The following is a 12,151-nucleotide window of genomic DNA, read 5'->3' on the forward strand; positions in this document are numbered from 1 at the left end:
CAAGACAGACTGGACAGTCTGAAGGGAATGCCTGTGACTCAAGTGTAAGACTAGTGTAGTGATCCAAGAGTTCCCATTTGTCAGTGGGTTGTGCTGAAATCTAATTATAGAAAATGCCAGCAGATTGGGCAGCCTGTACTGGTTTTTGACAGTTTGCCCCTAAGCGGGTACGCACAGTTGACAGCCACTCCAGACAGCATGACATAAATATCTAAGATAGACAGACCCAATGGATCCAGGTTTGGACACAGCTCATGGGATTTCTTTTACCAGTGTGCTGCAGCTCAGGCAGGGTTTAGATATGGTAGACTTGATTGCCTGGTAATGGCAATTAACATAGAGATTAATGGACGCAAGGTATATTTCTGTAAACCTGATGGACCACTCTGTCAGCCTATCAGACACAATGCCTGGCCTCAACCATTAATATGGTAGCTTCCAATTGCCATCTCCTCATAGGTCATCTGCATAGGTCCCCGTAGCACATAAACAGAGCTTAGATGTCTAAGTTTGTGACAAACCCAAGGCAATCTGATCCATCTCTGAACCTTTTCAAAATTACCTCTTTGCTTGTAAGTTGCTCCTCCTTTGCCAACAGAACCACCATATAGAGTAAGCAGACAATCATACTGTGCGTTTCAGGAACGGGCTTGGGATTCCAGGCATCAGATAGGACGCTGACCCAGTTTACGTCACATAAAATAGAACCCAAGAAAATGAAACAACTCTTCGGGCTGCCTCTTTCAACCTAGGAGAAAACAGACAGGCAACTTTGTTTTATTTATTTAGATTTAAACAACTCAGAAGACATTGTCCATAGCGTTAGGCACCCCAGCATCACTAATAAAGCAATTCAATCTCCACAGCTTTAAATAAGCCATTCAACAGGACCTCAAGATAGCCAGTCATCTACAAGAATTCCTTCCTACCCCTTCATCATCAAGGAAGTATAACCCTCAGCCCTCCCAAAAACCCCAGTCAAAGAAGTGTCTTTTGCAGTATGTCCAGAAGGCCACCAAATTCAGACTATTTCAAATGCAGGGGCAATATTCAGGCTATTGTGGACTTTCCGATGCAAAATTGCAACTGGCTTTTCTCTCTTTGGGGAAGACCAAAAAATTCTGTAACAATTTGAGACATGCATGAACAATGCAACACCAGCAGGAAGGCAGTAAAGGCTCTGGAGGAAAGATTCTGGAGTTCCACAACTATCTGTACTACAATTTTAGGGTGCAAATCAGAAGCAGTCAACCAGAAAATGGAAGTACGGTGATCATTTTAGTTAGCATAAAACTGGATTATAATCCACTGATTGATACTACATGCGTTGTCTATATATTGATACTTATTTTCCAAAGTCATGTTAATTATGCATTATAAACCCTAAGTCATCAAGAGTCAACTTTTTGGGAAACCTTCAGTACATTACCAAAACAGACACTAATTTGATTAATATTCTCTCTCAAGTTCATTTCTTGTCTAGAAATTCATTTATAAGCTGTCCTTGGCGCAAATGCCTGAAAGCCTAGAGCCAAGCTGACAAAATCATTCTTAGAAACTTTAATACCTCACTGCATGGTGACAATGGCTAGGCAGCTGGTATGCTGTGGCCACTGCCCATCATGCTGCCCATGGGCTCCCTGTCTTTCTGTTGTATCCTCCCATTGTCTCGTGTCTTATATGTAGAATGTAAGCTTTTTGGGACAGTGACCATGTTTTTGTTCTGTGTTTGTACAATGCCTACCACAATGAGGCCCTGGTTCATGAGTAGGACTTATTATTGTTGTAGCGCCTATATTAACGGGAAGGAAGTGAATCAGTGGTTAGAGCACTAGCCTGGGCCATGGGAGAGTTGGGCTCAATTGCTGATCTACCACGCAAATCCTATGTCATCTTGTGCAAGTCACTACATTTTTCAGTTTCCCACCTGTAAAATGGGGATAATAGCACTGCCCTACCTCACAAGGAGGTTGAAGATAAGAACATATGAAAAGCCAAATTGGATCAGACCAAAGGTCCATCTAGTCCACTATCCTGTATTCCAACAGTGGCCAATAACAGGTGTCCCAGAGGAAATGAACAGAACAGGTAATCAACAAGTGATCCATCCCATCGCCCATTTCCAGCTTCCATGTGCTCTGTATGCATAAATATCTTCTGTGTGTTCCATTCTATGCATCCGATGAAGTGGGTTTTAGCCCACGAAAGCTTATGCTTAAATAAATTTGTTAGTCTCTAAGGTGCCACAAGTACTCCTGTTCTTTTTGAAGCTAAGGACAGCATTCCTGCCCATTCTGGCTAATAGCCATTGATGGACCTATCCTCCATGCACTTATCTAGTTCTTTTTTGAACCCTGATACAGTCTTGGCCTTCACAACATCCTCTGGCAAGGAGTTCCACAGGTTGACTCTGTGTTGTGTGAAAAAATACTTCTGTTTCTTTTAAATCTGCTGCCTATTAATTTCATTTAGTGATGCCTAGTTCTTGTGTTATGAGAAGGAGTAAATAACACTTCCTTATTTACTTTCTCCACACCAGGCATGATTTTATAGACCTCTATCATATCCCCCCTTAGTCAACTCTTTTCCAAGCTCAGAAGTCCCACTCTTATTAATCTCTCCTCATATGGCAGCTGTTCCATACCCCTAATCATTTTTGTTGCCCTTTTCTGAACCTTCTCCCATTCCAATAATCTCTTTTGAGATGGGGTGATCACATCTACATGCAATATTCAAGATGTGGGCGCAGCATGGATTTATATACAGGCAATATGATATTTTCTCTATCTTATTACCTATCCCTTTCTTCAATGATTCCCAACAGTCTGTTTGCTTTTTTGACTGTCACTGCACATTGAGTAGATGTTTTCAGACTGCGATGCTCAGATACCATAAATTCAGATAGTACCACTGAGGGCTATACATCAATGTAACTTAATCTCACAGTAATAGTATCATATTGATAAATTATGATAGCATTAATAATAATAAATAATATATTGTAATAGCAACCCTCAGATTCTACAATAAACCTAATTGACGTACTCTTTGGCTAAATCAATTGCAACGGACATCTATTTAATTTCAAAGACGGAATTATGTAAAGTATAAATGGTCTTATTTCAATACGCATTAGGTGCTTACTTTAAAGAATTCTTCCATGAGCATCTGATCTGGGTGCATCTCTCTCCATGGAAGCCTGCTGAATTCAGCATGGAAAGTATAGAGAATGAATTCTGGCATTTTGGGGGCTGTGCATGAGTCACAATAATGCATCAGATGTAACCAGAGAGCCCCACGGTGGTCTGGCAACAACTTATCTAGATTAAAAGGAAACAGCCCATTTAAAACTCAACTCCAGGGAAACCTAGCCAAACACGGACAAATCTGACTATAAAGGGGACACACACTCACTACCAGTTCTTCCATGGACAGAACATTCAAAGAAAAAGGACATTTTCTAAGCTTTGTTTGTTTCAATCTATAACTCAAGTGCTTCTTCTACTGAACATCGCTCACTCTGAAAAAGTTAATTGGACAGGAAGAGTTGTAATCAGGGATCCGAGAAATCTGAAAAATGTGGAATTTGCATTTTTAAAGAGAATCTTTAGTTTTTACATTTTATGAACAAATAAAACCATATTAACTATTAACTAAATTTTACTGAAAGTACCAGTGTCAATTATTCAATGCGCACAACCTCCCCCTCTTGTGGTTGAGTTCTGAATGCGCTTTAAGTTTACATAACTAAATAAACTCCAATAAACTGCTTCAGGCGTATAAAGGTTACTCAGTGGCATGTACGGGTTTGTGTTTTAATGCATCTCAAATTTCATTTCAGCCTCCAGATGTGAGTAATTAAAGTTATGAAAAAATCCCCAAAACTCTAAAAAAAAATCACCCCTAAAGACCACGTCACTGAGTTTGGCAAGGAGGACTTTCATGTTGATGATAATGTGCTGTTCTGGATTGCATGCAGCAAGGCTGTAGATTACATTTGAAGGCAGACAGCTGTAGAACACATGAAAAGCGCTAAACTGAATGAAAAGAAACAAAAACAAGAGCCTGAAACGGCAGGGCCATCAATAGTAAAGAAACAATGCACTGTGAGTGGGTCATTCAAATGTTTTACAACTGTAAATATATCAATAAAACATCCTGTTCAACTGATATCTATATATATTGTGGCTAGGCAACTACATATATTGTGGCTAGGGAAACTGAAGTTCTGCACTTCATTTTAATCGCAGAAAAACACAGATTGTTATGTTTTTCTTATCAGAAAACTTTAGGGATTTTTATCATGGAAAACTAGGATCCCGGTTTATAATCCACTTCGTTCTGTACGTAGTGAACTGGTTCTTGCATCCTTTCAAAACTGTTACAGGATTTGGAAACTGTCAAAGGCATCACAACATATTTTTCTTTCATTTCTACTGTCACTAGCCTGAATTCAGCTCAGCCACCCCACGTTATTACCGTGTGGTGGCTGTTTAGTGGCCTATGTAACATGAATTAGTGGTGACAGTTCCATTGCTGGTGGACAAGCATTTACATGAATACAAAAAACACCATGACAAATAGCAACACTGTTTGCAATCTCAGCAGCCGTGTCTAAGAATGGATGAGTCTGGAGATGAGGTTGTCCCTCCAGATTAGGGGCTGAGACACATTAGCAGGTTAATGACAGGAAGGTTACAGTCTGGGCAGTAGCAGTACATGTGCACTGTTGATAAATGGAGGCGGTGAATATTCAGGATGGCCAGTCAGGCACCCTCCATCAGCAGTAGTTACACACACAGTTTTGAAACAAACCAACCCCCTATTTTGTCTAACACTGTTGCCATCTATTCTGTGGCTGTGTAACGGGGATATCCTTGTAAAATACCATGGTGTTAGAGTTCAAGCCCAGCAGCACTCATATGCATGTGCCCAGTGGCCATGGCCCACACCCAAGAACTCTCTCACACCCAATGGCTTGCAGGAATCCTAGAACATGAAAGATTAATTGCTCAAACCCTGCCCAAAGCCCTTCTCACTCCCAGCCCTCAACTAATGACAACACTCGGATCACTACCCTGTTAATCCGCCTGCTTTACCACCTTTATGACATATGACCATGAACCACCGTACTAACGATGAACCCTCCCAATTCTCAGATGAGTAATGAACATTTCAGAAAACTGATTTGGGCACTGCAACACCTCGACTGCCCTCTACTGGGGGGTTCAAGAATGCACAAATATCTGTTTCAGAATATCTCCTAGTGATTCAGGACCAAGACAGGAAGTTCTTCAAACTGCATCTGCCATTGGAACCAGAAATATTTGTGGCTGGTTTTAAATCTCCCTCTCCTCCTCTTCTCCTCTCCAGGCCCTTTGCCAGAACTTTTTGCTTTTCTCTCTCTAACCTTTCTAAAAATCTACCCTTCCTCTCTGTCTGTGCCACTAAAATCCTTTTCATTTCACGAATGAGTTAGAGGACAGTGCTTATAACAGAATGACAGACACAAGCTTGGCTAGAAATTCATACCCACCAAAGACATCCAGCCAAAACACTGGTTGAGCTGCTAGAGCAGAAAGTGCAACTAGAGAGAAACAACAAGAGCATAAATCTGGACTTCACTCACCTTTAAAGCTTTGGTGTAAGACCAATATGCAATCTGTGAACAACTGTACCATACTTGAGGCTAGAGGAGTGTCACTCTCCAACCAGGGGTAGCATTGCTGTTTACTTCAAAATACAAACAATGAAGTTGTGTCACTGCATTTATCAAGCCATTATGAGTAATAAACATTTATGTAATTCAAAAATATCTGCACAAGCCATCCTACCTTGTCCCTGGATGGGAATATTACAGGTGTGCGCACTCCATTCAGACTCCACCATTTACATTCACCTGTTCCTTGCTTAGAACAGGTACACATTATGGGACTGTAGTAAAGCAACCCTTGAGGTCCACAGTATTATCTAGTCACCCGAGCCAACGTTCCCAGATCTCTTTCACAAGTGCCAAGCTACAGAATATGCCAGCAATAGTCAACTTTTCAATTATATGCGGAAGATACATTCACAGCTAAAGACGATCGGGGGTTTAAAAGGAAACCGCACTGAAACTGCTAACATGAGAACTGTTTCCCCAAGTGAAAACTCTGAGATGTATTTGAAAACACACACTCCACAGAAGGTATAATGCTAGGGCTCTCATGCTGAAAAGTAACATGGAAGACATCAGTATTATGGAAGCTGAAGGCAGGAATCTGGAAGCCACTTTTTTAATCTGTGTCCAGTACTAATTGCCAGCATCCATATTTTTCTTTTTATCATCTATGGTTCCACAGCAGTGTTGAGTCAAGTGTACAAGGTCCAGAAAGGACTGTCCTGCTATGGCAAGATATTTTTTGTCCTGACAGTAGCAAGTTATTAGCTCTCAGTATGGACCCTGGTCCCACAGTCTGGCAACAGTTCTTTTCCATTGGTCCAGGACTGAGTGAAGCAAGTGTAGGACAGCGGATTAAGGTAATTCATTTACTGTGTGTGTTATTTTAAAGATACCACTGAAAAGCTAGGCTCCTTTTCAGGTTTTATCTGAAACTCAAGTCAAACACAACACTGACTGGAATGAGTGAGAGGACTCTGACCAAGTAATTTTCTTAGTGAAGTGCAATTCCTTAAAAAAATTAAGATAAAAAACAGTGTTCTAATGAGTTCATTGATTAGTTCCACAATTGATCAATGACATGACTTTAAATTATAATCAGGTTTGCTGGTTAAACAGAGGATTACAATGAAGCCATTACTTTAAAAAATACCATTTTGTTTAATAGCAACAGTTCATGTAATTATGAAACATTAAATTGCATTAGTGTTTACCTGACATCATCTCTATATAAAACCAGAATCCATGGTTTAAAGAGCTCAGTGATGGTTGAATGCAAGGACTGCACCACTAAAAAACAAAACACACACAAACACACACAGCTTTGTTACTCAAGTATAACTGTAGCAATCAAATTACACACAGCCACCAAACCTGGATAAAAGGTCTTAACCTCCTCCTTCAACAGAGGCGCAAACCAGACTAAATCATGGGCAAATGAAGACTGGAAATAAATTAATAAGTACTTTATATTTCCCAACAGTTTCACAAACATTACCTCATTAAATCTCACAACCCCTATCAGGTAAATATTAACACAATTTTTATAAAATGAATCACTGGAGTGTAGGGACTTGCTAAAGGCAAAAAGGGTCTGTGTCAGAACTGAGGAGTTTAGTTCCCACTCCTGTATTCAAATCACAATGCCACACTTCTTTCTCTGAAAACAGTGGTAGCAGCACATATGCATCTGAAGAGAATCTGGCACCAGGACACACAACTCTCAGCAGTAAATCTAGATTTCTCCCATCACCATAGAGGGGAGAAGTTGCACAGCATGCCTGCAATGTGAAGTACTAAAGATAAAGTGTTCCCACAATATCCTGCCCTGTTTTTTTTTAAATGCCAAATAAAGATCAACCTGAATTTCCTGAACTCTGGATAAGTGCGGGTTGATTATGTTCCCTGGGTTCACTGACTGCAGCTCCTGATAACTGGGCTCATATGGAGCCTTGGCTCTGGGGAGATCCTAAACTCCTTAGGAGTTAAGCTAAATGACTTCACAGCTCATAAGCAACAGCTGAGATCTTTATAAGGCTGGGCCCTCTACTGTGTTTACAGACGCAAAGGTCTTCAGTATAAGATCTTAACCCACTAGATTGTGGATATTTAAAGTTGAATAATTTGCTTTTATGCACATTACCTGCTAGAATTCTGCTGCTGCCAACTGGTTCTTGTGCTAAACTGACCACCTCAGAATCAATAAGCCGTTTCACAAGGTATTCCAGCAATGTCTTCACTTCAGTCATGTAGGGACTCCACTTTGAAAACAGGCCAAAGCTCCTGAAATCCAATGAAGCTAACCGTAGCTTGCAGAAAGACTTGCAAAGCCATTCTATTGTCTCTGTAACCTGCAGAGAGTGGACAGCTCTGAATCAACCAAGGAGGATACAAATTCAGGGGGAGAACAGTGTTACAGAGCTCTGTTGCTGTTCAATGGTGGATACTGATTTCAGCTGAGAATTACAGCAAATTTCAGAGATCAGCTAGAAAGCTTCCCACCTGTTCTGCAGACAGAAGGATTTTTGCAGTGTTCCACAGTACTGGACTTTTAGTGGAGTCACCTTTGCTCCTTCGTTCACTTTCTGAGGTATCGCAACCCAAAGTTTTAAGCAATGCCTTCCAACAGTCAGGGCTAAGGAGCTGCTCTGAAGAACCTTAGGACAAAAAGAATGGGGGTTGTGTTTTTTATTTAGGAAAAATACATTAAAATCATAATGATAACTTTAATTCCTCTTTCCTAATATTAGCCACAGGAGCCTGCCATTAGATCAACATGTATAGCCGATGAGAAAACTATGTGAGAGATGGTGGCTTGAATCTTAGGATATTAAAGCTATTCCCCATATGTGGATATTTTAATGTTCAGATTTTGTGTTATTTTTATTACAGCTTACAGGGCCTCAACTGCAGTAGGGGCACTACACAGATATAGCATGAGACAGATAATGCCTCCAAGAGTTTACAACCTAACAAACAAGACAACGGGTGAAAGAAAAGGAGTATTGTCACCCCATTTTACAGATGGGGGAACTGAGGAATAGCGAGATTAAGGAATTTCCTCAGTCACACTGGACATGTGTGGCAGAGCTGAGAATCAAACCCAGGGTTCCAGAATTCCAGTGTTTTAACTACCAAGGTTAGTTAAAGGTGTCTCAAAAATATGTTTTAACATAATTGACGGCAAAATGGCTCACTGATATGAGACACTCCAACTTTGCCAGTGAGAGAAAGGCTCTGCTCTACTTCCCTGCAGCAATGCACACTGAAAATCTATCACCCTAGATCTGTGGATCTTGACATGAAAGAAAATGTAGCTTTTTAGTACAGCTAACAAACAATTAGCAGAAAATATATACGCAAATCTGAATTTACTAAACTGTGACAACTCTGAAATCATACTGTATTTGTGGTGATTTAAATGCACTGCAATCTCTCTCCATACCCCAGTCCAACTCTTAGGAGTTTAATACTGAAGTAGTCTAGTACAGTTCAATGTACTAGTTATTTTAAAATTAATCTGAGGCTTGCCCTGGTTGACTCAGATACTTACTTTGCATGAGCAGTCTTAGAAAGTCACTGTAATGGTCAGGGAACTGGTACTGAAGGAGATATGTCCAGTGCTTGCAGAAAATATTAAATGGCATCAAAATGTCTTCTTCAGGCTCAAGTCCACAGGCACTGAGTGCCAAGTGAATGGACTCCAGAAGCCGAGTACGTTCAGACAGGGGTGGCTTAGTGAGGTTTAGCCATTGTAGGAGGTCAAACTAAAACAGAAGAGAGGCAGTGTTTGTTCAAGAAAGATCTACGTTAAAAACAGAGTTAATAGAAGAGCTACATTTTAAGAATAAAAGACTTGCTGGGACAGAAAAAGAATATTTTTGTTTCAAGATAGGCCAGGAAAGAAGGGATGGCTGCATGGCTCATAAGTTTGAAAATGGAGACAGCGTCTGTCTAACCTCTAGGTTATCTGTTCAAATCCAACCTAGGTCAATAGTGACTGAACGTAATCATTACCCAGTGGTTGCTCGGCTGCCTCCATGAAGTGCGTTGGGGCATTCAGTCAGGTTCCCAGTGGACATGTGTCTGTGTCTCCAATACTGCCCTCACAATGGGATTGATTGAAGAGGCAACCACAAGGGAGCCAGAGGCATCAAGGATGGAATGAGCCAAGCACCCCAAACCTTCCTTTGAACCCAGCTCTGAAGTAAAACTTGCTGAAAGGGAAGCACTGGAAAGCGTGTACTGCTGCTGCCCTTGATGGGAAATGATATCTTTTTAGTCTCTTATATAGTGTTCACCTCCAGCCCCGCTTCAACTTAGCCACAATAAGAGCAGGGCTGTACTAGCAATATACTCCTAACGAGTAATTCATCACTGCTACTTAAAAAAAATAATAAAAAAAAATCAGGAATGTATTTTTCTCTCTTAGTATGAATTCATATTCTTTTGGAAAACAGTCCTGAGATGCAACCCGTATAACACTACATTATGAGCATTCAGAGCATGTTACCTTCGTCAGCAACGTGAAAACAACATCACTGTTGTCATCACTGAGAAACGCCACAACTTTTTCATACAAATTGACAAATTCATCAGGTGAGGCAACTGGAGTGAAGTAGGGAGAGAGCAGATTACAGAGTCTTCGATTCTGTAGGATGGTTTGGAGGACTAATCTGCATTCAGATTTGGTCCCGCTGATAAATACCTTAAAAGAGAGTCAGTGTCATTAAAGAATTCCTGAAGAATGCAGTTTCATTCTTTCCAGCAGGCTTTTCTGGAGGTGGAGAATTCAGTTGGATTACAATTCTCTCAAAAACAGATAATCCAGTGCGTATCTTTTTAAATACATCCCATCAGGTCTGTCTCTGGCAGCACATAAAAAGTACTCTTAAAACGCAATATAAACTGAACTGAGCTCTTTGGGGCTGGGACTGTCTTTTTTGTTCTGTGTTTCTCCAGGACCTAGCCAGTAGGATCCTGGTCCATGATCTAGGCTCCCAATAATACAAATAAACAAGCGTAACAGAAACACCCTCCTCTAAAATCCATTCGTAAAATAAGTATGTTCCACCGCTGCCTTTAGCAAAAGCCCAAGTGTCCAAGAAAGTGTTACACCATGGTTCTAGAAGTCAGAAATTCTGGCTCAGATGGGCTAATGAGAGAAATTAATTCCTGATTCAAGAGCCCTTCCTCCTGTCACTATACATTTGAAATGTAGGGACAGTAAACAAGAACTCTTCAGCTGATCTCAAATGAGGCAGTGGCGCATAGGGAAAGTGGTACCTAGAACCGAAACGATATGAGGTTTAATAAATCAACATAAACACCATGAATTGCTAACGGCTTCTCTGGAGCACTGGCATAATAGGCTTCCTATAGTTAACACTACCAAGCAGTAGGAAACGTGTTTTGCATCAGCATCTCCTGACTGGTGTTCTACATCAGGGGTCTCAAACATGCAGCCCGCAGAGTTATTTGCTGTGGCCAGCAAGCTCCCCGTGCCCTTCTGAGTCACTTCCTGCAGCTGCCAAGCTTCCCTCCCCCACAGCCTCCCCTGCCCCCAGTGCGCCATGTCCCCACCCCTCTGCCTACCTCCAGGCACTTTCTGCCGCCAAACAGCTGTTTGGCAGCGCTTAGAGCTTTCAAGGAGGGCAGGGGGATGAGCAGGGAGCTGCGCATTCAAGGGAGGAGGCAGAGAAGAGGTGAAGAGGCAGGGATTTGAGGAAGGGTTGGAATAGGGGTAGGGAAGGGGCAGAGTTGAGGTGGGGACTTTGGGAAAGGGGTTGGAATGGGGGCAGGAAAGGGGTGGAGTGGGGTTGGGGTGTCAATGATTCAGCCCTCAGGCCAATGTACTAGTCTTCATGTGGCCCTCGTGGTCATTTGAGTTTGAGATCCCTGTTCTACATCAAGCATACTGCAACAGTTTAATCTGAAGGTGACAAAGGCACGGATGACTGGACAAGTCCATGGAAGCAACAAAATAGTCAATCAATGAACCAAAATGCTAAAATACTCTTGTAAGCAGTGCAGCTACCTGGGATTCAAAGGGCAAACTGAAGATCCAGACTTCTTAACAATTAAACTCAATCAATTTCTTCTCACATTGAGCCTGCAGTATCTCTAGCAAGCATCTCAGAACAATCTTCATGCTGCTTGTGTGTGACACTACTGAGGTATTATGCAATGCGGTGGTAGGAGAATGAGTAGTATACTTAGCTATGAATTCCCAGACATCTGTGGATTTATTTTAGACCTCAGATATTAGTAGGCGGATGGGATTAAAAAATTGTAGAGCACGCAGAATTAGAGCGTATACAAAATAAACTTACTTGGCCGAGGATCTCGATGCAGGAGGTAAAGAACTGTCTTGTGGGTGGATGGCGCTGAGTTTCATCACACACAAAATCTATTACTGCAAAGAACAAGCTAATTCCAACTTTCTGAATTCTAGACGTAGGCTGCCTCTTGTAGATATTTATTAAGGCTCTG

At 41.3% G+C, this 12,151-nt stretch overlaps 1 protein-coding gene across 8 annotated transcripts in view; it reads right to left on the reverse strand.

Annotated features, from left to right (window-relative positions):
• The window catches only part of EPG5 (ectopic P-granules 5 autophagy tethering factor), an 81,237-nt gene that overhangs the window by 15,314 nt on the left and 53,772 nt on the right, over positions 1-12,151 (reverse strand). For all 8 annotated transcript variants that reach the window (XR_007773105.1, XR_007773104.1, XM_050943511.1 and 5 more), the window contains exons 29-37: positions 11,992-12,148; positions 10,173-10,367; positions 9,213-9,426; positions 8,162-8,316; positions 7,803-8,010; positions 6,874-6,949; positions 5,630-5,733; positions 3,145-3,320; positions 563-748 (exon numbers count right to left, since the gene is read on the reverse strand). Coding sequence is in view for 6 of the 8 variants with exons in the window: in XM_050943511.1 (XP_050799468.1) it covers positions 563-748; positions 3,145-3,320; positions 5,630-5,733; positions 6,874-6,949; positions 7,803-8,010; positions 8,162-8,316; positions 9,213-9,426; positions 10,173-10,367; positions 11,992-12,148 (1,471 nt within the window). In the remaining 2 variants the exon portion in view is untranslated. The remainder of the gene's footprint in view (positions 1-562; positions 749-3,144; positions 3,321-5,629; positions 5,734-6,873; positions 6,950-7,802; positions 8,011-8,161; positions 8,317-9,212; positions 9,427-10,172; positions 10,368-11,991; positions 12,149-12,151) is intronic.

Source organism: Gopherus flavomarginatus, chromosome 3 (genome assembly GCF_025201925.1).
Source record: "Gopherus flavomarginatus isolate rGopFla2 chromosome 3, rGopFla2.mat.asm, whole genome shotgun sequence".
Lineage (NCBI taxonomy): Eukaryota > Metazoa > Chordata > Testudines > Testudinidae > Gopherus > Gopherus flavomarginatus.